At 44.6% G+C, this 26051-nt stretch overlaps 1 protein-coding gene across 1 annotated transcript in view; it reads right to left on the bottom strand.

The window, feature by feature from the left end:
* Window positions 1-1142: 1142 nt before the first annotated feature.
* The window catches only part of RNF144B (ring finger protein 144B), a 67843-nt gene continuing 42934 nt past the window's right edge, over window positions 1143-26051 (bottom strand). The window contains exons 3-7 of the mRNA XM_015410607.1: window positions 6090-6150; window positions 4590-4794; window positions 3102-3246; window positions 2087-2176; window positions 1143-1274 (exon numbers count right to left, since the gene is read on the bottom strand). Coding sequence (XP_015266093.1) covers window positions 1143-1274; window positions 2087-2176; window positions 3102-3246; window positions 4590-4794; window positions 6090-6150 — 633 coding nt within the window. The remainder of the gene's footprint in view (window positions 1275-2086; window positions 2177-3101; window positions 3247-4589; window positions 4795-6089; window positions 6151-26051) is intronic.

Genomic DNA, 26051 nt, shown 5'->3' with positions numbered 1-26051 from the left:
AGCACATTGCAGTAATCTAATCTATATGTTATCAGGGCCTGCACCACAGTGGCAAGATCCGGGAAAGGCAGCAGCTGGCTCACCAGCCAAAGCTGGTGAAAGGTACCCTGGCCACCGCTGCCATCTATTTATCCAACAGGAGGTAGGGATCCAGGAGCACCCCCTAGCTATGAACCTGTTCCTTTAGGGGGAGTGCAACCACATCCAGAACAGGGGATAACCCATTTCCCGGGTCAGACCTTCTCTCCACCAGTAGCACCTCCCTTTTGTTGGGATTAAGTTTCAGCTTGTTAGCCCTCATTCATTTCAAATCTGCCTCCAGGCACCTGTTCACAGTTTCCACAGCCTCCCTGGGATCTGCTGGTGGACATCTGGCACCAGTGCCACCCATAGTTTCCATGATGCTTGATTATAGTTTATGCTGAGGTTCTAAGCAGTACAACAGGATCATTTGCTTGGTTTATTGATGCTGCATTCCTACAACAGCTTACGATCACGGTTGGCAAAATTGCACTAGTGGAGATACCAGTTCCAAGCACTTTCTGTTGCTGGTACAGTCTTTTAACTGGGTGTTTAGCAAATGCATATTGTTAAGATCCCACACATAGTATTCAACACAATTTTTCCTATCAGATTAAACAAAATTATGAATCATCAAGAAACAAACCAATCATAGCAACAGGCGTACATCATCCAAAGAATTTGTAAAATAGGTCTAGATCGCTCACCTGTATTCCTATACCTTAAAAATAAGACTACTTCAGAGGATGAAAAATTAAAGTGCTCAAAAACCAATATACATTCAGAATCTTGGCTCGGGAGTGGGGGAGATAACTTCATCCGCAGACTTCAAGCAGATTTAAGCACAAGGTTATTTGGGGGACTATTAAAATATTTTGCAGGCCCTACCTCTTTAAAAAAACAACTGGATTCCGCACACGCCACTGCCCAGTCCTTCTCTGAACTGCAACTTGCGAATAATACATTGTCCCTTGAAACTGCAGGCACTTATTTTGCACAAAAGTTGGCAAAGAGGGGAAATCATTTGATAACGCACTGGTGCCATTGATCAGTTTTCATGTCTCTTCCCTCGCATGCGCTAAGCAGACATTCACACTTGGCAGACAGAGCACTCTAAGTTGTCAGTGGGTCGTGTGTTTTTTCTTGCCTCGGCAGGATTTGCAGACACAACAGATAATGCACGGCGAAGCTAAGAGCAGCAAGGGAGATGTCACCAGGGCAATGATACCAAGGCCCACAAGAATCCCAACAACCTGCAAAGTTGAAAAGGAGAAAGGCAAATGTGAAACAGGGAAATTTTATATATACACAGTTTATACAGTTAAATCCAAGGAAGAAAGAGCAAGAAGAAAGGAGGAGGAGGAAGGAAGAGGAGGGAAAAGATGGAGGAGATGAATACGAAGAAGACAAAGAAGAGTTGGATCTATACCCTGCCCTTCACTCAGAGTTTCAGAGTAGCTTCCTTCCATTCCTCTCCCCACAACAGACACGCTGAGAGAACTGTGACTAACCCAAGGTCACCCAGCTGGCTACATGTGGAAGAGTGGGGAATCAAACCCAGTTCTCCCAGATTATAGTCCATGCTCTTAACCACTACACCAAACTGGCTCTTAAGATATCTTAATACTGAATCAAACCATTGGCCTATCCCTGTCTTTCCTGTCTACACAGATTGGCAACAGTTCTTCAGGTTCTCAGGGCTTTCACAGTAACTACTACCTGATCCTTTTAACTGGAGGTTGAACCTGGGACCTTCTGTAAGCAAAGAAGATGCTCTGCTACTGAGTCATAATAATAAAGTGCTATCAAGTTGCAATCGATTCACAGCAACCCTTCATGCGGTTTTCACTCCAAGTGATGAGCAGGAGTGGTTTGCCATTACCACGCTCTTGCACAGGAACCCCCGTCTTCCTTGGTGGTCTCCCATCCAAGAAATAACCCTAGCCAAGCCGGCTTAGCTTCTGAATTCTGAGGAGCTCAGGCTAGTTTGGGCTATTCAGGCTGCTCCAGTGAGCCCCCCCCAACCCCATATTACAAATTAATGAATCAGGTTATTAGCATATACCTGTGTTCTGTTCCACATAACCGAGGCACGGGAGTGGCCCAGTTTGTTTCGGCATGGGCCCTTGTCATAATGTCTTAAGAAGATATCATTCTGAAAGGCAAAGGAAGGAGCACGATAAATCATGGACAGAAAACATGTAGGGCCAGCCTAGGAAGCAGCCTCATCTGGTTCATCACATCTTTGATTCTGGTCCTGCATTGCTGCAAATCTGAGTGTTATGTCTGGACATAAGGAGTCATGCCTGGACTTGTCTGGCAGGCCACCTAGATGGAGAGTGGGGAGGCATGTCTGGGAAGGCCACCTAGTTGGAGCTTGAAGCCCCAGAACAAAGGCAGGCAGGATCCCGGAACCTGCCTGCGGATTGGCCCCTGAGGGCAGCCAGCCAATCTGGAGCCTGGAGGCCATTCGAACTCACCAATCGCATGGGGGCTGGGAGTGGTTTAGGTGTATATAGTTAGGCCAGTTTTCCCATCTAAAGTATTCCTGTTGAGATGCAATCAACTGCTGCTTGCTGAAATAACTCTGCCTTCACATCTGCCGTGTTAAACCCACTATTTAACACCAAGTTTCACAATTTGAATACCACAGAAATGTCATTATCATTTGCATTTACACACACACACAGTGATCACTAACTGTGTTTATTGTGAAAACAACCTAGCCAGGACATAGGGTGAGACAGCCCCATAGCCAGGATTTTTTGTTTGGGGGGCATTTACATTTTAAAGTTAAATTATAGTTAATTAACTTAATCTGAATGTCTGTCTTTAAAGGGGGAGGCTCCATGGCTGCTTCTAGCCCTTCCTTTCAAGGCTATTTGTGGGGAAGGGCTTCTGTTTAAGGGGCAGAGCCCTGAAAGGCCCCACTGTAGCTACGGGCCTGGGGTGAGAAAAGAGAAAGACGTACTTGCAAAAGTGAAAGGCCAGCTAACAAAACCAAACAAAAGGAGGAGGGACCCTCTTCTGAAGACGACCGTACAATTCCTGCCCCAGTTCCTTTGCTACGTATCACTTACATCCAGGTTTTGTAGACAGTACCAGCAAAAGGTATGCTTGCAGTTCTTGCACATCATTTGAGCACAGCCTTCGTTTCGCTCGATATAGATCCGGCAGACAGGGCACTGCTTAACTGGTGCTTCTGTGTCAGTCTTGATAAGTGATCTAGAAAAGCAAGGGGGAAAGGGAGTAGCCTGACACTGTGGCTTTGGAATGCCTGTTGTGAGGCTGCTGCACGATCCCTTCATCTTCACTCAGCTGTGCTGCCTGGGTAGGTAGCCTGCAGAATTCCCCCAATGAATCTGGATCAATAGAAGCATCCTTGCCTCTGCGTAAAGGCTACAGAAAAGCACTTCCTTCTGATGGCACTCTGCAGAGACCATAAGATTAAAATACCCAGCCATCAGCCTAAATGTGTGAAACATCTGTATATCAGTGGTGACTACCAGCACATGGATAATAAGTGCATTGAGGACACTGCATCTAAGAGTTGATTGTATACATTAGCTCCATCGGAAGGAAGTACTTTTTGAAGAAGAGAAGAAGAGACTAGATTTATACCCCACCCTTCACTACCCGAAGGAGTCTCAGAGCAGTTTACAACCTCATTTCCATTCCCCTCCCCATAGCAGACACCTCATGAGGTAGGTGGGGCTGAGAGAGTTCTTGAGAGAACTGCTCTTGAGAGAACAGCTCTGAAAGAACCTATGACTGACCCAAGGTCACACCAACAGCTGCATGTAGAGGAGTGAGGAATCAAACCCAGTTCTCCCAGATTAGAGTCCACGCTCTTAATTACTACACCAAACTGGCTTTGTAATTTATACACAAGTACCATTATGATCAAAGAGACTTGCACAAAAAGGCTGACTGTACTATAAATGTCTATACTCAGAAGAATGCACAAATACATATAACTTGCCATAGAAGAGTAGAAGCATAAATTCATATATTCTGTTTCCATGCAACCACATATTGTGCACCTATCCCGCACTGGAGAAGTGTGCACATTTGTACATATAGTTGAAGCACATGTCCCCCTGCTCCAGTTATGATAGTTGGTATTTTTTTCAAAATGTGCAGATTATGGCATTTTCCAGTACCATAATGTGCAAAACAGCTCCCCAAACAAATTCCTTATACAAGTTACACATTCCTACAAAAGCTTCTCACATAATTCCAAAGGGTACTGCAGCATGCAAATGTAACATGTTCTTATCACAGAACATCAGACACGTGGAATGCACTAAGAATGAGCACTGGAGGGCAATGCCTAGCCAGCATGGCTATACTCCTGCAACTGGACGACAGGAATATGAAACAGCATATCGAACTCCTGCATTAAATTTTTCTGGATGTGACGTGGTATTCTCTCTAAATAGCTTGTATCGGAAGTTGTGCAAATAGATTTTGTCTACTTCTAAAAATTGCATTTAAATAAAAATGGAATTTGTTGCAGTTGACAATATGGAAAATTTACACACACATTAAGCCAATCTTTCACTTACCCTTGTTCATTTGGTACCACAATGAGATGGCTTTCCAGACATGATCTCTCCAGATGCCAGGGTTCTTTGCATGATGAACAAAACGTCAAATGGCAAGCTGGACAGTTTACAGGCACTGGTAGTCCAGATTCACTGGGTTCAATTTGGCACACAGTTTGACAGTCAGCAGAGGGGCACCAGGCCCTGAGTGGATCCAGGTGGACTTCTGAAGAAGTTAGTAAAAAAATAATAAAAATAAATCCAAATGCACAGCATATTAACTTGCATATTTCATTGTCTATTTCTCAGTTTACATTCAGCCTGAATTTTTCTACTAGCTTCATAAGTCAAATCACTGATAGAAGTATCAAGCTGAGAGGGACCTCAAGGCTCATCTAGTCCAACCTCCTGCACTATGCAGGAAATTCACAACTACCTTCCCCTCCCCACTCCCCCCAGTGACCCCTGCTCTATGCCCAGAAGAAGGCAAAAAACCTCCAGGATCCCTGGGCCAATCTGGCCAGGAGGCAAATTCCTTCCTGACCACAAAGTGGAAATTGGCATTACCACGAGAGCCAAACATTGGCTCAGCCCTTCCCTCCTTTCCTCTCATGATCTGCCTAAACTCAGAGAATCAGAATTGCTGTCAGATGGCCATCTAGCCTCTGCTTAAGAACCTCCAAAGAAACAGAGCCCACCACCTCCCAGTGCCTCAAACTTCAGTCAGATAATGATTCACCAGAGCTCATGCTTTAAATCTTTTTCCTTAAAGCATGAGGATACTGCATGGAAAAGTAATCAAGACAAACTGTCTGATATACCTAGTTTTGTAGCTGTTGCACTTTCTATAAGTGAGGGAGCCCGTTTTATCTGCTTTTCAAAAGGATCGTTGAAAGCACAGAATGATTTTGACAAGATATGCAGGCCACATGCAATGAAATTTTGCACAGATCCATTTTTGAGGCATCAGATAGAAGTTAAAACAACTTTTCTATGAAATAGGAGATTTTATATGAAATGGAAAACAAGGAAGGTGTTCAACTTCCAGTCCTCCCCCACACACACACACTCTTAAATAAAACTTTTGAGCATCTCACTTTCAAAAAGCTTTTAGATTTTTTTAAATATGGAGCTGCAAAGGGACAAGGTGGAATTTCTTTCTTGTCCCTTATTGTCACTTGCAATAGAACTGTGTGATCGTGCACCCTTACTAAAAGGTACTTACCAATTATGGTCACACACAGTAAACTTTGTTTATTGCACACCAAGGCAAGTGACTTACATAATTGCTTCATTGGACAGGTTGTACTAAGGGCCTCTCTTTATTCAAGATCCCATGATTTGAAAGAAAGGTAAAATGCGCGAATATCAGCATAGCCAGTGTTTGAATGTCACCACTAAGTTTAGCTTGAAGGCTTCCTACCAATGCTTTGCTTGTTGTTATGACTATTTTGCTACTCAATATGAAATGTAACAAGTATTAATGTTCTATAAAGTGAAGGTAAAATTAACAGTGCACACCTCTCTCAAATTTCAATCGCTGATATAAATGAAACTGATCAACAGGCACCAAACTGGAGATCTGAAACAAAAGGCAACAGAGAACAAGACAAACATTAGAAATCAAAGAATGGGAATTATCTAATCCTAAAAGGTGATTTGAAGTCTTTACTTCCCAATATTGTATTTTATCATGTCTCCTTTTTCTATCTGTCTTTAATTTATGGTTTCCACCATGCATCCTAGAAATCATATGTCAACATCTTCCATTCACCTATTAATAACAACAGAGTTATTTTCATGTAGTCAGTTGACCCATGTATCTACCCAGTTCGGAATATGGATCCCATTTATGAAAGGCGGATTTCCCCCCAAGCACTGAAAACTATGACTTTTTAATTCTGTACTAACATCCATTAGTAGTGGAGACCAGAAAATAAATGGAGAAGGAACAAGAGAGAAGAGTAATTGCCCCAGTCTACAAATCTTATCTGAGAGGAATCTAGTTGAAGTTTCAGGAGAAATGAAAATGAAAGAACTCAGCAAGAGCAGTCCAAGCACTGATCACAACACTTTTGCATTCACTATGATTTAGCAATTAATGAGGAATATAAATGTTAATTAAACTGACAAGAGCAAAACAGGTTAATGTTTGCACGTACTTCACTGCAGAACAAATATAATTATATAAACAAAATATGGGTTGCTCACAGATTTGGGGTACCATCTGCCAGAAAATTTTACATGACTCCTGCAGCCATTAATTACAATGGAATGTGACAAAACATTCCCATTGATGGTATCGTTTGCAATTAGAATGGAAGCACTTTTTGACTAATTGGCTGTTATTAACAATCATCTTTTTAATAAAGCCTGGTGATCAACGTCCACTCTTTTAAAATATGCCTGTTCCAATAGAGTTTGGAGCAAGGATCTAGTGGTAAAAGTCACAGCCTCATTTTACTGTAAGGTTTGACTCAAATCGCCACTACATTACCATTGCTCAAAACAATTCAATACATGCAAGACAATGTCAAGTCTTCAAAATGCCTCTATCAATTTGCTAATTGTTAAACATTGTTTAAAGTTGGCCTATAAAATAAATGGGACATAAACCAATGCTTGTAACAGAATTGCAACATCTAGGTTGTATTAACTTCTGTTTCAAATTTCAAAATTAGTTGTACCACTATAGTGAATGCTGTATAGCCCTTAGTATGAGAACTACATGCTGTTTCAGATGACACACTTCAAAAAAGGTCTGACAAACAGAAATCCAGAAAATATTGACATGGATGATAAAAGGACTAGGAGACTATTTCCTTCCATTATGAGAAATGAGTGTCAGAATTATGCTTATTTATACTAAACCTTGTATTAAGGGGCAGGTTATTTCTAGGTGGGTTTTTTCCCAAATATTTTGAGATGATGCCTAAGAGGAAAGGAAGTAGGGATTCTTTAGGAGTAATAGGATGAATCCAGTAGGAAAGGTCTTGGAAGGAGTTTGATGGATTAGATCTTTCCCACATCTACCTATAGCAAGTATTTGCCCCCAAACCTCCATTTTGCTCAATTCACCTGCCTCACTATGACCCCTCCTCCCATAAGTGCAGTGCATTTTGTACATGAAAGTCCACATACTCAGGATTTTCCAGTGGCTCCAACCCACTGGAGAGCCTTGGACTAAATATTTGGTGGGATTTTACCTTATGACTCTAATCTAAAGGATGAGAAGCCATGGAAGAACAGCGACCATGGAAGAGTCTCTATTTCTTATCTCCTAACATAAACTTGGAACGTTCTTTAAAATGAACTGGTGCTCATAACTGCTGGTATCCCCTGGACTAAGAAGAGGATCTTGGCACATTGCATAACCACTACACAATCTGTAAGATAATGTAAGTATAAACATGTATTGCATTAATAGTTTGTTACATACAATGAGCCAAAAGTGACTTAATCATGTCTGCAATAAACTCCTTCTCCTGGACTAAGAATGGGTCAATATGAATAGCCAGCAAAAATGATAGAATCTTCCAATCTGGCTCACCTCCTACAGGACTGCCCTACCTTGGCCAGTGATAATTAGAGCCAATAGGGTATAATAAACAGAATTCTGGACTTAGACTTGAAAGATCCAAGTTCAAACTCTCACTTGGCTACAAAGCTTACGGGGATTACTTTGGGTTATTCCTTCCCAGCTTGATTTTCCTTACAGGGCTTAATAGAATAACCTCCTGTAAAATCAGGGAGCAAATTCAGGGAGAGACCAACCTATCAGATTACAGTCCGGACTCCAGGATATTTATGCTAATAGGCGTTAAGGGAGTGACACTAAACACCAAAACATCTGAAGAAACATAGTGAAGAAACTTAACTCAACAGGAAGGTCCGAGAAATGTCCCATGGTAGTTAGCAGAAATAATGGTACTGTCCAAGAATTCCACACCCATTTAACTTGCTTCACGGCAGGTCCATGTGGTACAGCTAATGCAGGCTAGCAAAGGTAGATTCAGATACCCACTTTTAATGGGAAGTTCTAATATGTTGGTTTCTTTTATTTATAGCTGTTGTTCTAAATAAGGACTGCCAAGGAGTTGGTATGGGTTGGAAGGTTCATAGGGCCCAGAAATCATATACATAATTGTCATAACTTCCTGAACCCACCCTGCGTATCAGCTGCAAGATACTAACCATTCAATCACTAAGCTATTTCTCTACTCAGAGCAAACACATTCCTGTATGTAAATTAATTAAGAGAGGGCACAAACACTTAGCATCTCCCTTAGATGATTAATCATTTCGACTTTGATGAAAGCAGGATCAAAGTCGAATGTCAGGAATGTCAAATTCTCCTGAGTTTTACCAGCTGGCAGGAAAGCTATTCTAACTTATTATTCTTGGGGACAGAGAGAGGTGGGAAGAAAACCAAATAGTTTAATTCCTACAAAATAATCTGTTCTTTTTATTGAAAGATATGATGTCAGCTAACAGGCATGTCCTCTGAATCATACCATTTATGTATTAGGCACAGGATTGCCCAGTTGGCCATGCTTTACCAGGAATCTCAGCGTGCCACACAGTAGCCATTTGGTTTATTACCTGGCTGGATTCCGAGGCTCTAGGTCCCTAATTCTGTATTCTGTTTGTTCTAGAGAACGAGAGAAATCATGGCTGTGATTGACAGGTATGAGAAGCAGCAAGGAATGCTTTGCTACCCCGTTGTCAGGAGGTTTGCAGCAGCAGTTCGTAGAGCTGTCTGTATTTTCTTTTCTTTTTTTGGCCCCCCAGAGGGGATTTTTTATTACATTTTTAATAGACTACAAAACTACAATGAAAAAATAGGGAGGGGTAACTACTTCTAGGGAGAAAGGAAAGATAACCACAACTAACTAAAACCCCAAGTATAGGAGATCATAACAGCAGTTTATATAAATGCTAATCTTAAAATGCTAGCATTACTTTGAACTTAGTCGGCTATGCTATATTTTTTATCTTTTTATCCAATGTTTTAACCATTTGAGAGAGTCCCCAGAGCATCCCCCAATAAAACTAAAGTTTAAAGGCACAATTCAGAGTCCTTCAGCCTTCATTTTGTCTTATCTTTTCTAATCCTCAATTTATATGTATGCTTAGGGGCAGCTGCCCCTTTGTCAGAGAGAGAGTCCTCGTCGGAAGACACTGAGTCCAATTCACCACTGGATTTGCTGTCATCTTCTTCCTTCTCGACCCCGGCTGGCTCTCCCAGCTGGACTCTCAGGAACTCATGTGCTTTGGAAACAGAGTCAATCTTTTCTTTTTTATCTTGTATTTTGAAAATGACGTCTTCTGGAATTAAAGTAAAAGTAAAGGTTCCCTTGCTCGAAAGCCAGTCGAATCCGTGGTCATGTGGCCGGCATGACTAAACACCAAGGCGCACGGAACGCTGTTACCTTCCCACCGAAGTGGTACCTATTTATCTACTTGCAATTTCTTGCTTTCGAACTGCTAGGTTGGCAGGAGCTGGAACTAGAGACGGGAGCTCACTCCGTCTTGCGGCACCCAGGTCTCGAACTGCTGAACTACTGACCTTCCACAGCCTGCAGTTCAGCGTCTTAACCACTTGAGCCACCGCAGCTTCTGGAATTAACCATCTGTAAACAATGCAGTTTGTTTGGAGAAAAAGGATTAGATCTTTATATTTCTTTCTCTTTTGTCTTATTTCAGATGGAATATCTTTTAGAATCCTGATGGTGTTGTCCCCGATTTTCAAGGGTGTTCCTGTTGTTGCTTTCAGGATAGAATCCCTTACATTTCTCTTTGAGAATCTCGCCACTATTTCCCCAGGCAGATTATTCTTTTTGATGTACACAGAATAGGACCTGTAGACCACATCCATTTCGCTTGCAAGATACTCTGCTTTCAAATCTGTAGCTGGGGCTAATGCTTCACTCAGTAGTTGCTTCAGATTCTCACCTTTTGATTCTGGGACCCCTTGAAACCGTAAGACCAAATTTGCTTTCTCCATTTGCAGCTGTAAAAGTTGTGTTTCTTCCTAAGCTTGTTTCCAGCTTTTGCACCTTTTTCTTGACTTTTTTAGCGTTGACATCCATTTTCTTCACCTTCTCAGCTGTTTGCTCCGTTATTTTTAAAGTTTCAGTCAGTTGGAGTTGCTGAGTTACCAGGCTCTGGTTTAGATTCATCAGCTGTTGTTCTATTTTAGTCATCTGGTCCAGCAGAGGGCACAAGGACTCTGCCAACATTTTAGAAAGCTCAGTGGTCTCTTCCAGTCAAGGGCTCATGATCCCGGCTGGTTTCACTTTTGCTGGTTTTTCTTTCTTTGCCCTCTTCCCCACCATCTTTATGGATTGTTTAGTTTTGTAAAAACTTGCTAAAGTCTCTGAAATATGCCCATGCGCTTATCCATGCTCTCTCAAAACAGATTTCACCGCTTTTTCTTCCGCTCCCCCCTTAGTATTTCGTTGTTTAGTTCATGCGTATGGGAGGGGGCCCTCCCCCGCTCGCTTTCCCCCCCGCCGTTTCCAGGGGGTAGCTTTCTTTTTCAATTCTCATATTCACTTTAACCCGACTCACTGTTCATTGTTGATACGACCTCGCCATGCTTTACCGGGAATCTCAGCGTGCCACACAGTAGCCATTTGGCTTATTACCTGGCTGGATTCCGAGGCTCTAGGTCCCTAATTCTGTATTCTGTTTGTTCTAGAGAACAAGGGAAATCACAGCTGTGATTGACAGGTATGAGAAGCAGCGAGGGATGCTTTGCTTCACCGTTGTCAGGAGGATTTGCAGCAGCAGTTTGTAGAGCTGTCTGTATTTTCTGATGTTTACATTTTAACCAACTTCTTTAAGCAAGCAGCTTTAAAGAGTTCATCCCTTCTTGTGCATTTTGCAAATTAATCCAAAAACAGTAACGATATCTCTCTCTCTGGGGTGTGCATGCGTATGTGTATGCGTGTGTGTGTGTGTGTGTGAGAGAGAGAGAGAGAGAGAACACTATTTATGAATCCCTTCCCCAGCTCTGTCTTTAAGAACAGCAAAGAAAAACGCACTTTGTATTCTCAAAACTAGAAAAGAACTGTAGATCAAAAACTAGCAAGTCAGAGAGAACCAAATTAAAAGACACTAAAGAGAGGTTTTACACATTATCAGGTAAATTTAGTAATTCCATCCCCTTTCAGCAGCCTGTCGCTCTTCTCCTAAGGTTGCCTACATTCCTACCATTACAAAGTTTGCAATGGAAACAAGACTATGCCGAGGCTCCTGGCATATTCCTCCAAATTAGCAAATATGCCACACAAAAGCATCATGTGAATGATTTCTTAGAATAGGGAAAATAACAAGTATAGTGGCAAACACTGGCAGGAAGTTTCCAGAGAAGCACCCAGCTTCCCACATTCTTCATAATTTTATCATGTGATGACATCACAATTCAGCTAAATAAGGATTAGCAGACACTTGACTTTAAAGCTGTCTTGCTTCTGCAAGTATGGCTATCTTCAATAAACACCTTGCTATCCCTCTCTACATTTGCTTGCTAGTTATGAGGAGGCATTTGATAGTGTCTGGCTCACCATCCTGGCTGAGCAGGCATGCAACCTTTTTATTGATTTAAAGAAGCCTTGGCTGATTAGTATCACTATTTTGCCACTATTTTTACATCAGCCATTGCCATGAAAATACAAGCCAGTGTCTCATCTGTAACAGGGTCTCCCCTGGTCCAGCAAAATACCGTTTTAAAGAAGTATGACAATATTTTGCCAGATCTTATTCTCACTCGGAAACAACCAGCAACATGAAGCCACTAGACAGAAACTGGAAACTAAGCAAATCTTGATTGTGATGTTTTGAGAGTCTTCTAGATTCTTTTTCTATGTTGTAGTGCAGAAGAGCGGCGTCCTACCTGTAAAAAATATTCTAAATGTTGGAGTCAGCAACTGAGCATGCCTGAACATTAGGGGGCGATACAATACAAGTGCTGCGGTGGCTCAAGTGGTTAAGACGCTGAACTGCAGGCTGTGGAAGGTCAGTAGTTCAGCAGTTCAAGACCCAGGTGCCGCAAGACGGGGTGAGCTCCTGTCTCTAGTTCCAGCTCCTGCCAACCTAGCAGTTCGAAAGCAAGAAATTGCAAGTAGATAAATAGGTACCACTTCAGTGGGAAGGTAACAGCGTTCCGTGCTCCTTGGTGTTTAGTCATGCCGGCCACATGACCACGGAAACGTCTTCGGACAGCGCTGGCTCTTCGGCTTTGAAACGGAGATGAGCACCGCAACTCTAGAGTCGGATTCGACTGGCTTTCGAGCAAGGGAATCTTTACCTTTACAATACAAGTGTATATAAATGTTATCTTTTTGAATGGGATTCTCTCTTTGCCTTAACCTGGGAGCTGCCCTCTGACCTGTGTTCTTTCTGTGTGATCTTGGTTTCCCCCCATTCTTCACATGGCTTTTCATGGAATCACATCTCTCTACAGGTCTCTCCTCTGGAAACAATGGCCTAATACTTCCATACACATGATGCCAGATTAAGTGGCCACTTGTAATAGGGAAAGTACTCTTTAGATTAGGCTTCTCTCTCTCCTTTCGATTGCAACCTGAATATGAACTGGATCTACCTGAATAAATGTTAAGTTTTACTTTTGCAATATACTTCTTGGGAAATTTATTTTCTGCACGCAATATCACGCTTCTTTGACTGTGCCAACTCTGCTATATTAACCAAATATCTCAATACTAAAATCATGTATAGTCCTAGATTTTGGTGCTTCAGGAAGTCTCTAATCTGGTAAAGAAGCAGCAACAGTAAAAAGGCAAATATCCCAAGGATGACTCTATCGTTTGCAAGTAAAATTCCCCAGACCTTTCATTTAAATTTATCGGCCAGAATACATATGCCTGAAAGATTTAGCACCAGCAGTTATTAAATGAGTCAGCTCAGCTGATGTGTCAGTTAAAAAAAACCCTCACCAAAGTTTACTCTTTACTCCTGCTTTTCCTTAGTATCCTTGAACACCTAGAACAAAGGTTACTCCTTTCTGCAAGTGTGGTATTTTGAGGTGCCAGCTCTGGGTTGGGAAATACCTGGAGATTTTGGGAATGGAGCCTGGAGAGGGAGGAGTTTGGGGAGGGGAGAGACCTCAGCATGGTACAACACCATAGAGTCTCCCCTCCAAAGCAGCCATTTTCTCCACAGGGACAGATCTCTATCGTCTAGAGTTCAGGGAGATCTCCAGGTCCAGGTCCCACCTGGAGTTTGGCTACCTTAATGAGAAGCAAGCACATCAACAGCCCAATAGTCCATGCCACATGACTTCCTAAATCCAGGCATTACTAGAGAGAGAATGATATCAAGGAAGCAGCAAGCAGGGCCAGCTCCAGGGTTTTTTGCACACAAGGCGAGGCTACCTTCTGGCGCCCCCCCCATGCGCCCACCAATCTTCAAACATAAATGCATTTTAGGAAATGATGATGATGATAAGCATGAGCAATGGCTTTGGTTATGATGTGATATGCCAGGCTTACTTCCTCCCCTCCCTCACAAATATCAAATCCCAACAGCACACTGACTCCAATCTGACTCCAATCTCACTTTAGTCCCAGTTCCTGTCCTCAAATTCACAGAGGAACCCAAACACTCTCATTTGGCAAATACAAGCCAATGCCAGGACTCACACAGCAGAACCAGAGCTTCCAATTTCAGCACTGGAGCTAGGGATGCCAGCCTCCAGGTGGAACCTGGGGATCCCTGGAATTACAGCTCATTTCCAGTCTACAGAGATCAGTTTCCCTGGGGAAAAAACGGATGTTCTATAGGGTGGACTCTATGGCATTGTGTCCCACTGAGGTCCCTGTCCTCCCCAGACTCCATTCCCAAATCTCCAGGAGTTTCCTAACCTGGACTGGGCCATCCCTCCCCTCATCCCCCAGAGGTGGCCAGGGGGAACCTGGCAACCCTAACTAGGGCTATTTTAGCGAGGGAAGGAGTGGAAAGGTGGAAAGAAAGCAAATAGATGGGGAGAGGGGGGAGGGGGAGAAGCTGGGGAAAAACCTAATAGATGGGGGAGAGAAATGAAAGACAGAAATAAGGGAAGGAAAGAAAGAAAGGCTGCAAGGAAAGCAGCCTGGAGTGGGGTGGAGCAGCTCCCCAGCCTCTCGTTTCCAGCGAGTGCAGCCACACACCCACCCACTGGAGAAAGTGAGCCCAGGATTTTCTGTATCCTGGAGCAATGTGCTCCCTGCAGCACAAGAGTTCCTGGGGCTCGCTTTCTCCTGAGTGGGTGGGTGGGTGGGTGCAGCCCTGGGCTTCCTCTCACCCCACCCCACCCCACCTGAAACAAGCTCCCGCTCCTTACACCCCGACCAACTTACCCTTCTGGCTGATGGCGGCAGAAGCAGCACCTGCTACCTCCAGCTCCTTCAAGCCTGACTGAGGGCTGCTGGGAGCTGGAGGCAGGGCTTAGGCTAGTGTTTAGGCCCCCTGCCTGCCGATCCATTTCCTAAAAATATCAAACTGGTAATTTTCTTCCATGGATTTTTCTGCAAACTTGGGCTGGTAAAAAAAAATCTCCTGTATGTACCTGGCCCTGTGTTGCTTTCCTGTCTGCCTGGACTTTATTTTAATATGGGGCGGGGGGAACTTGTTTTACCTTCACTTCCTAGGGGAAATCGGAGGGTTTCTGCCACCCCACCTCCCGCAAGTAGTAAGAGGTGGAGGGAAGATGAGAAACTTGCTGTGGTTTGGGAAAGGGGGGCAGATGGATGTGGTGACTCCCTTCAGTCAGCTGTCTCTGCTGTGCCCCTCCGCTTCCTTCCACGGTTCCCTGAGCGATTTTCTTCTCCTTGGGGGAAGCTTTCCAAGTCTCCTTTCACCCCTATTCACTGGAGACCCCCTGCCAGTCCCCTGGAGAGCAGCGGGAAGGGTCTCTCTTTCTCCCTCCAAGGCGCCTGCAAATGCCGGCCAAAGGCGGCGTCTCCCCACCAAGCTCTGCCTTCCACCTTTTTCTAGCAACTGTTGATGACCAGGCTGTCCATTCTGCACCAACAGAAAATCAATTTGCAGGAAGAGAAACATCACAGCTTTGGGAAGCAGGAAAACTTAATTAACGCTCTCTCCCCCAATTCCCCTCCTCCGAGAGCTCCTCAGCTCCTGTTCGTCCAAGAGGAGAACGGCTGTGCTTCTGAGTGCACTGAAAGACCTGGTGGAACATGGCAGTCACTCACCCAGTCAAGAAAGTTGCAGGTCTTTTGGCGGGGGGGCGGGTGCCAGTTTGGTGCCCCTAAGGGCCGGTGCGCTCTAGGCGAGTGCCTAGTTCGCCTGGTGAGCAAGCCGGCCCTGGCAGCAAGTGGCAACCAGACCAGTCTAATCATGTAAAAATGGTCCCACTGTTCCTGTGTAGGCACATACACCACCTCTGCCAGCTGCCATATATTTCTCAATCAGGATCGAGTAGCCATGACCACTTGACATCATTTGTAAACAATTTGTAAACAATTTAGAAGGAGGATGAGGAGAAGATTGTATTTATACCCTGCCCTTCACTACCTGAAGGAGTCTCAGAGTGGCTTACAAACTCCTTTCCCTTCCCCTCCCCACAACAGACACCCTGTGAGGTAGGTGGGGTTGAGAGAGCTCTCTTGAGAACTGCCCTTGAGAGAACAGCTCTGAAAGAACTTATGACTGACTCAAGGTCACACCAGCAGCTGCATGTGGAGGAGTAGAGAATTAAACCTGGTTCTCCCAGATTAGAGACTGTGCTCCTCACCACTACACCAAACTGGCTCTCCACCAAACTTAAGTGAGAAACTGCACTCAAGACCTTCACCCTGACAAAATGGCTTCCTCTTGCCTCATTGAAGTTGCCCTGTGATTCACCTCTGTCTACTTGCCATTCTGGCCACCCCCTGGCAAATTGAAAAGAACATATCTAAATATCAGTGAGAAATCTAACAGGCAACAGTGCAATGCTAACAGCAGTATGTGACTATTTTTAGTCTGTGGATACTGTTCATACGCCACCACTTTTAGTTGCCATGGAAGTTATACAGTCGTATTTGATCAACTTTGAAGGGTTATGGTTCCTTAAGAATGTGACACAGGTTTCCTTTGACAAAAAGAGGGAAGGTACTGGGCTGCTATTTCAAGTTTCGGGAAATTTTTACAGGACTGAAAATATAGTTTTACCACACAGGGATGGCTTTAGGAATGATGAAGTCTCATGGTCAGCCCTGCAGCAGAAATTTTGGGTTGGTGGGACATGGGGAAATTTTGTGGGGCAGCAGAGGAGGAGGGAGGCGAGAGGGGGAGGGAGAGGGGTGGCCACACACCTTCCCTGAATCCCAAGTGGCAATTTCATCACTTGTCGTTCAAGGAAGGTGCGCAGCCAGCAGCTGCCCCTCTCCTTCACCTCCTGCAAGATTTAAAGGGCTTGCTTATCAGCTGGAGGGCCCTTTAAATCTTGGAGGAGGGGAGGGAGACGGGTGGCGGCAAAATTTAAAGGGCCCTCCAGCTAATTGGTGGGCCATGTGTTCACTCCGATCAGCTGGAGGGTCCTTTTAATGTCACAGGAGGGGGGTGGGAGAGGGGCAGCTGTGGTTGTGGGGCATGCCTCACATTTGAGGGGGCAGAGCCCTGAAATCCCCCCCCATAGCTACAGGCCTGCTTGTGGTGCCCAGCACAGGGGCAGGTAGTAATAGTGACTGAGTGGCACAACTGGATATGGCTGGCTTGCTGTTCTGAACCCCAGCCAGCTTTCTTGATGCTGGTTTGCAGAGAACAAGGACTGCAGATGTAAGTTGCCTGATGGTTAATGGATCGGCAAAGGAAGTTTAACAGGCCCTTCCCACTGGCGTGCTGTGGGGGGGGGCTTGGTTTTTTACCTTCCTTACAGCAGAACCTATTGGTCCTTTTGTCTCAGAGTAATAATACACTGTGCAATTGTCACTAATGGAACTACTAGTGCTCAGTACTGGAACAGGAACCAGCGCTTTGGAGGGAGCAGGGATGAGTTCCTCAACCACTCCTATTAAAGGAGCTGGAGGATGTTTGGGTCTCAGCCCATGGTGAGGGTTGGTCATCAGCCATACGTTGAGGTTGCTGACTTCATGAGTGACCTATGCCGTCCACTGCCATGGGATACTCTTCCTCCCTGGCTTTGCCAGGAGTTATGCTGTCAGTAACAGCACAGTGTTCTTGCCCACTTCACAGCAAAGGCCAAAAGTAGATGTCATAAAATCAGTGCAGCTACTGTGCTCCTTCTTGCCAGCTTCCCTGTGCCTGAGCTGGCGAGAATAACCCAGACCCTGCTGTGCTCCTCCTTGCCAGTCCCACTATGGGGGGAGCAGGTGATGTGGGACGGGTGCCCCCTCCCCAGGGCAAAGGCCACCAGGATTTATCAGCTAGTCCAACTCCCTGCTTAATGCAGGATCGACCTAAAGCACCCCTGACAAGCATTCATCCAGCTGCTGCTTGAAGACTGCCAGTGAGTGGGAGCTCACTGCCTCCCGAGGCAGCTGATTCCACTGCTGAACTAGGTAAAGGTCAAGGTTTCCCTTGCTCGACAGCCAGTCAAATCCGACTCTAGGGATTCGGTGCTCATCTCCGTTTCCAAGCCGAAGAGCCAACACTGTCCAAAGATGTTTCCATGGTCATGTGGCCAGCATGACTAGATGCCAAGGCACACAGAACGCTATTACCTTCCCACTGAAGTGGTACCTATTTATCTACTTGCAATTTCTTGCTTTCAAACTGCTAGGTTGGCAGAGATGGGAGCTCACTCCATCATGCAGCACTCAGGTCTCAAAGTTCTGAACTACTGACCTTCTGGTCTACAGTTCAGCGTCTTAACCACTTGAGCCACTGCAGCCCCTTACTGCTGAACTACTCTTACTGTAATTCCTAATATCCAGCCGGTACCTTCCTGCCCTTAATTTAAACCCATTATTGTGAGTCCTATCCTCTTGTGTTAACGGGAACAGCTCCCTGCCTTCCTCTAAGTGACAGTTTTTCAAATACTTAAAGACAGCAAACACATCCCCCTGCAAACTCCTCTTCTCCAGACTGAACATTCCCAAGTCCCTCAGCCTTTCCTCATAGGGCTTGGTCTCCAGCCCCCTGATCGTCCTTGTTGCTCTCTTCTGCACTCGCTCTATTCTGTCCACGTCCTTTTTGAAGTGAGGCCTCCAGAACTGCCCACAGTGCTCCAGTGGCCCGACCAATGCAGTGTACAGCAGGATTATGACATCTTGTGATTTAGAGGTTATGCCAATAAATGGCCAATCTGCTTATTAAAAGACTGGCCTGTATTTTGTGTGTCTGGTGAATATCAGCTTCAAACTCGAACAGTTAGATACGAGTCTAGTAAGCACCTCAGCGTCCAACAAGAGTTTCAGGGCAATCTTAAAAAAAATTATTAAACAGTTAAGAATATTATTTATTTATATTTATTTATTTATTTATTTCACTTTTACCCCGCCCTCCCCGCCAGGCAGACTCAGGGCGGCTTCCAAAAACTGACAAGCAGTATACATTCACAATAAAATATAAATACAAGGCATCAGTTAAAACACAACCAATCAATATAAAAACTTCATTAGATGGCGATAAAACTAAAGTGCAGTTTAAGGACACATTCAGCGGTGCCCCCTCATTAGGTCGTATTGGATTGGAGTTCACACAGAGTGCTGCTGGTAAGTCATCTCTCCTATCGGAACGCCTGCCTGAAAAGTTCTGTTTTCATGGCCCTGCGGAACTGTGACAAGTCCTGCAGGGCTCTAATCTCGGCAGGAAGCTCGTTCCAGTAGGACGGAGCTACAAACGAAAAAGCCCTCGTCCTGGTTACCATCTATCTGACTTCCTTAGGGCCAGGGAGGGCCAGTCGGTTTTGGGATCCTGATCGCAGTGCTCTCTGGGGAACATACGGGGAAAGGCGGTCCCTCAGGTAGGCCGGTCCCTGACCATAAAGGGCTTTAAAGGTCAAAACCAGCACCTTGAAGCAAATCTGGAATGCTATTGGCAGCCAGTACAGAGTCTTAAGCACAGGCTGGATGTGCTCCCACCTGGGGAGGCCCATCAGCAGCCTGGCCGCCGCATTGTGCACCAACTGCAGCTTCCGGACTTGCCCCAAGGGCAGCCCCATGTAGAGAGCATTGCAGTAGTCCAACCTTGAGGCGACCATAGCATGGATCACTGTAGCCAGATTATTGCGTTCGAGGAAGGGAACCAACTGCTTAATCAGCCGAAGATGGTAAAAGGCTGCCTTGGCAGCGGCTGCTACCTGGGCCTCAATTATTAAGGAGGCATCCTGGAGCACTCCCAGACTCCTGACCCTCAGAGCCTGCACCAATGGCGCCCCACCGAAGGCCGGGAGTGGGATCCCTACCCCCGTACCACTCCGATTCAGGCACAGGACCTCCGTCTTCATTGGATTCAATTTCAGTCGGTTCAGTCTAAGCCATCCAGCCATGTCCTGCAATGCCTGGTTCAGATCTTCCGGGGTAGAGTCAGACTGACCGCCCAACATCAGATAGAGCTGGGTGTCATCCGCATATTGGTGACAACTCAGCCCATGCCTCCAGGCAATCTGGGCAAGGGGGAGCATATAGATGTTGAATAGCATCAGGGAGAGCACAGCCCCTTGGGGCACACCACACACTAGTGGGTGCCTTCAGAACTGCTGCTCCCCAATGGCCACCCTTTGTCCCCAACCTTGGAGAAAGGAGACAAGCCATTGCAAGGCGAGCCCCTGGATCCCCATGTTGGCGAGGCAGTGGGCAAGCAGCTGATGGTTGACCATGTCGAACGCCGCCGACAGGTCTAGCTACAGCAGCACTGCCATCCCGCCCCGGTCCAGATGTCTCCGGAGGTCATCCGTGAGAGCGACCAGTGCTGTCTCTGTCCCATGGCCAGGGCGAAAGCCTGACTGGAAAGGATCTAGCATGGAAGCGTCATCTAGAAAGCTCTGCAGCTGTATCGCCACCGCCCTCTCAATTAACTTGCCTAAATAAGGCAAGTTGGAATATTATTAGAAGAGTAACATAAGGTAGATTGTATAAAAACCTAACACAGAAAACAGTGCTAAACTTGTACTGGAGTCAACAAGTCTTTATGTAGCTAATACTTTAAAATGCATGCAATAGAGCTAGTCCATAACTAAGGATTAAAAGTATTTACAACAGTGGGTATAATTTAAGAAGAAGAAGAAGAGATTGGATTTATATCCTGCCCTTCACTACCCAAAGGTGTCTCAGAGCGGCTTACAAACTCCTTTCCCTTCCCCTTCCCACAACAGACACCCTGTGAGGTAGGTGGGGCTGAGAGAGCTCTGACAGAAACTGCTATTTTTCAAGGACAGCTCTTATCAGAGCTATGGCTTGCCCAAGGTCATCCAGCCAGGTGCAAGTGGAGGAGTGGGGAATCAAACTTGGTTCTCCCAGATTAGAGTCCACACACTTAACCACTACACCAAACACTAAAAAGCCACAGAGAAGAACAAGCCACACAAATTGAGTCCATCTATAGCACAGGATCTACTAGAGAAGGAAGGTACGAAAAAAGGGTGGTAAGCAAAAATAGGTAATTACCAGGAAACAGATGGAGACAAAAGTGGTGATGTAGGAATCATCATCTGGCTTTGAATATTTCTCAGAAATGTTGTCTAGGATGCAATACTCGTTGACTTTTTCTAGCCAATCTGGAATAGTTGGTGACACTGCATTTTTCCATTTGCAGGCAATTACAGCTTTTGCTGCTGCACAAAGCTTAGTTATTAATAATTTGTGATGGCATGGGATTTTACAACCAATCCAAGAGTCTAGTAATAGAAAGACAGCTCTGAAAGGGATGGTTTCCTTCGTTGTTTTGCAGATATAGTTGAGGACTTGCCACCAAAACCCCCATAAGAGGGGACAGTCCCACAAACAATGGCTATAATTACCGACACACACACCCAGCCTTTCCAACATAATGAGGTGTTTTGAGGAGAGATCTTATTAAGTTTTAAAGGAGAATAGTTGTTGTTGTTCAGTCGCACAGTCAAGTCCGACTCTATGTGACCCCATGGACCACATCATGCCAGGCCCTACTGTCTTCCATCATCCTCTGGAGTTTGCAATTTCATGTTCGTTGCATCAATAACACTGTCCAACCATCTCATCCTTTGCCGTCCCCGTCTTCTTTGACCTTCAATCTTTCCCAGCATCAGGGTGTTCTCCAGTGAGTGCACCCTTCTCATTTGGTGGCCAAAGTATTTGAGCTTCAGCTTCAGTATCTGGCATTCCAGGGAACCGTCAGGGTTGATTACTTTTAGGATTAACTGATTTGATCTCCTTGCAGTCCAAGGGACTCTCAAGAGTCTTCTCCAGCACCATAATTCAAAAGCATCTATTCTTCAATGCTCGGCCTTCCTTATGGTCCAACTCTCGCAGCCATACATTACTACTGGGGATACCATTGCTTTGACCATATGGACTTTTGTTGGCAATTATCTTAAATGACATAGTTTTAATGGACAAGTTTGTGGAGCAAGTTTCCGGGCAATCTTGTTGGTCTCTAAGGTGCTACTGGACTTGAATCTAACTGTTCTCCTGCAAACCAACATGGCTGCCCTCTGACACTCAAACAATACATACCAGCTTCCCCCCAAACGGTTGGAGGCCCTATGTGTAGTGCGATATTCAATTGTACAGTGAGCGAGTAAATCAGCATAGAGACAATGTGGAAGGCACAGGCAAATCAGTGGCAAGGAAGCCGCACTGGGTGTTAATTGTAAGAGACATCAGCTTGTTAGAACTTTATTATATTAAGCACTTCACTTCTTTCTTTTGTTCCTGTTCTGCTTTGAGTTATTATTCCTGGCTGTAACACGCCCCACGAAGACCATAAATACAAGCAGAATAACAGCTCCGAACAGAATCCATAGCATTCAATCATTCATGGACCATTAAATGCATGTTTTGGCTGTTTATCTATTCAATCTTTACCCCCTTGGAGTACTAAGGGAAACGTTAATGGCCCATTAATGTGTACCCTCAAGTGCCCTCTCGCTTAGCTGACTGAAATGAATCTCTAGATTTCAGGAGCTTTACAGACAAAAATCACATTTGAAAACTGCAAACAAAAGAAGACAAACCTTGGACCAGTTTTCTGATGCAATATTCACAGACTACTAATACTTCATATTTACATTAGCAAAGCAATAGCTGGTAGAGACCACACTACCTTGCACTCCACCAAAAATATGGCAACTGTGAATTCAGCTTCAACACCTAATCTGACCTTTGCAAACTGAGTATATAAAATCTTATAAATCATGCAGAATCCACAGGTCTTTCATCCAAATGTGCTCCACAGAATGGAGATCTTCCTAAATTCAGGACTTCTGGTGAATTTAGTTCACAACTTGCTCAGAAGGCAACAGACAGAGGGAGAAAAAGCTGCATGAAGGAAATGAAGTAACTGATTAACTTTCTTCTTGTTGGTTGAGTGCATTCTCCTCTTTGTTCCAAAAACTGAATGGTTCTGTTGTGCTCCCTTGGATGGGAGGAGGAAGACATGGTGGAGAAATGTGACACCCAAATGGACTCCCATTTTGCCCCCATATCCTTCAGACACCAGATTCTGGGCAGGTTGGTAAATGACTTCTCCAGAATATTTTAATTGCAGACCCTTTCCCATTGCCCTAAGTGAATGAAGCCACTGTGTGTCATTAGATTTTATGGCACAACAGCAATGGGACTGATTGGGAAGGTGTTGGTAGTTATGCCTGCTTTTAGCTATCCTGACTGCACAAGAAATACACAATTGTAATTTTTATTCTATCAATGTAAATTGAACTGAAAACCCTGTAGAAGAAAGACCAAGGCCAGGCTGTTTAAATAAATAAGTGCATAACAAGATATGAAATCTATATATAATCAGGGGTGTGTGTGAAATCACTGATCAAATAACTCAAAGTTATATGGATAGGGATATATACTTCAAATTTGTAGTAAAATGGTTTCCTGTATTAGGTTATTTGGCTTCTCACAGTGTGGCTCCTAAAAAATTGGTTCATATGAACTTGCTAAATATCTGACACTAAAAAGGTTGTATAATATGTTTGGTAGGAGGTTGGTTTAAATTCAGCGTTATGATCCACTTCTCTAATGCAACATAACTGAGAAGTATTTTTGTATTACATTCTATGCATCTTATATGTTCAATATCTTACTTATCACAAGGTTGTACAATACTAATGTATTCTTGTTTTGTATATATGTTGCAATAAACTCAATAAAATTAATTTAAAAAAATAAGTGCAGTGTTAGTGCTAAACAGCATGAGCATTGAAGGTCTTGCCGACCCTAAACACTGCCCCACTCACACACATGCTCTGTGGTGGCTCCCACCTTGCCTGCCAAAAGAGATCACGGGGGTTCTCACAGTGCTATCATTCCACAAATGTGCAACACAGAAATATTCAGGAGGGCATTCTTGTAATGGACTTGATCTGTAGTCAGACAGAATGCTGAGGCAGGGTGCCTCCATATGGGAGTGGGAAGGGGTACTGCATTGCTTATATCTTTGTAGTCCCACATTCTGCATTGCTTTAACTACCTTGACTTGGGAAGCTGGCTGCTCGCATGGTGAATTAATTTTGTATTCCTAGTTACCACCTTGTTTAAGGTGTTATCTTGTACCGTATGGTTGTACTGGTGTTTACTTTGTTCAGTTTTGTATTCCTGGTGCTATTTTGTTAGCCACTCAATTACATTCTGTATGATTATTCCCCCCCCCCTTTCTCTCTCGCTCTTTCTGGACTGTGTAATCTCTATGGAGTATTGGTGAGAAAAGCAGGCTATAAATAAGATAAAGAAAAGAGCCAACTCACAACACCCAACTGGTGCAGCAAGGAATGGGTGGTGAGCAAATCTGAGCAGGGCTGTGGTTGCGTTAGAGAGGTCATGCAGCAAACGTGCCTCCCTGCCACTGTTCAGTCCACTCAGGCAGATACACAGTAATGCACAATTCAGACTGAGTTGCCGATTATACTCATGATGAATTGGTTCTAGATTGGGAATACAGTGTTCTTTCTGGCAGGAGGTCATGGAGTGCACAAGAACAGAGTACAAGACAGAGAACAGCAGCTAGCAAAGGTGGATGAGCCCTAAAGAAATCACTTGCAAATTGCTTATAAAGGAGTATATGCATGGACTGTTGAGGCATTGTAGGCGTTTGACTTCATGACCTTCAGATTTCTGCAGATTTTTGTTTTGAGCCTTCACAGTTTCAAGTTGGTAGCCTTAGCAATTTGTTTCTAGGACACATGCACAAAACTTTGTGTGTACCATTACCTGCCTCTATAATACTGCCTTTGTATTTACAAGCAGCTCTCTCGAATAGTATTCTCACACTCCTCCACTTTACAATGTAAGCAACAAGTACCACATGTAAAACTTTCTGCCACCTGTATTTTGCCATCCAGCATGCTGTACATATCCCGGTTCATCAATAAAGGAGGAGAACTGGGCTTCTGGTCTGGACTCTGTGAATGGCGGTCGCAACTTCGGGAAGCTCCCGGAGGCGATTCGCCCACGCGTGGCTAAGGGGGGGAATCCACACAAGCGGAGACCCTAAGGAGCCTCAGACAGAGGTTCCGATCCGGGGCGCACAGGGGATGTGCCTCTTTCCCGGCCCGAAGGTCAGAAATTGACGCTCGCCCCATGCCCCAATGGCTCTTGCCACGACGGTGCCTCGCACGGGGACTAGCAGAGCCGCCAGACATAACTGAGTGATGAAGCAGAAAAGCGTTTGAATGGAAGATATTCAGCCAAAACTGAGTTGCCGATCAGGAACGGGAAAAACAGTGACGTGCATTCCCCCCCTAACGAAAAAGTGCAAGGGAGGAGGGGGAGAGCCCCCCCGACTAAACAGAGTGATTTAACAGAAAGAAGAGGGGGGGAGTGAAATTTTAAAAGAGTGGTGTTACCTTTTGGTGAATTATTGAAAGAAAGACAGATAGACTCATTTGTCAGCTGCGTGGCACGAACTTTTAAAAAAATAAACAATAAAACAAAGATGTCGGGGCAGAAAAAGTTTCAGGAGAAGTCGGTAAAGAAGCTGGGAGGAACTTCCAGTGCTGCCTCCCGCCCCTTGGAGCCGGCTGTCACTCAACAGGAGAGCGAGCTTCTGTGCCCTCTGCTGGAGCAAATGCAAAAAATAAATCAGACTTTGACAAGCATGGAAAGGGTTCTCAGTAACCAGCAGATTCAGCTGAATGATACAGCTAAGAAAATGGAGGAAATGGTGCAAAAATGTCTGGTCTCAGCAGAAGATACTCAAAAGGTCAAGAAGAAGGTGGTGAAAATGGGAAAACATCAAGAAATGCAAGATAAAAAGTTATTGATGCTTCAAATGGAAAAATCAAACTTGACTCTCCGATTTCAAGGCATAAAAGAACTGGAAAAAGAAGATCTCCGAAGTATCTTAGCGGAAGCTTTGGCATCACTCACC

Source organism: Gekko japonicus, unplaced genomic scaffold (genome assembly GCF_001447785.1).
Source record: "Gekko japonicus isolate JY-2015 unplaced genomic scaffold, Gekko_japonicus_V1.1 scaffold4142, whole genome shotgun sequence".
NCBI lineage: Eukaryota > Metazoa > Chordata > Lepidosauria > Squamata > Gekkonidae > Gekko > Gekko japonicus.
This window is presented reverse-complemented; position numbering and strand designations above follow the sequence as displayed.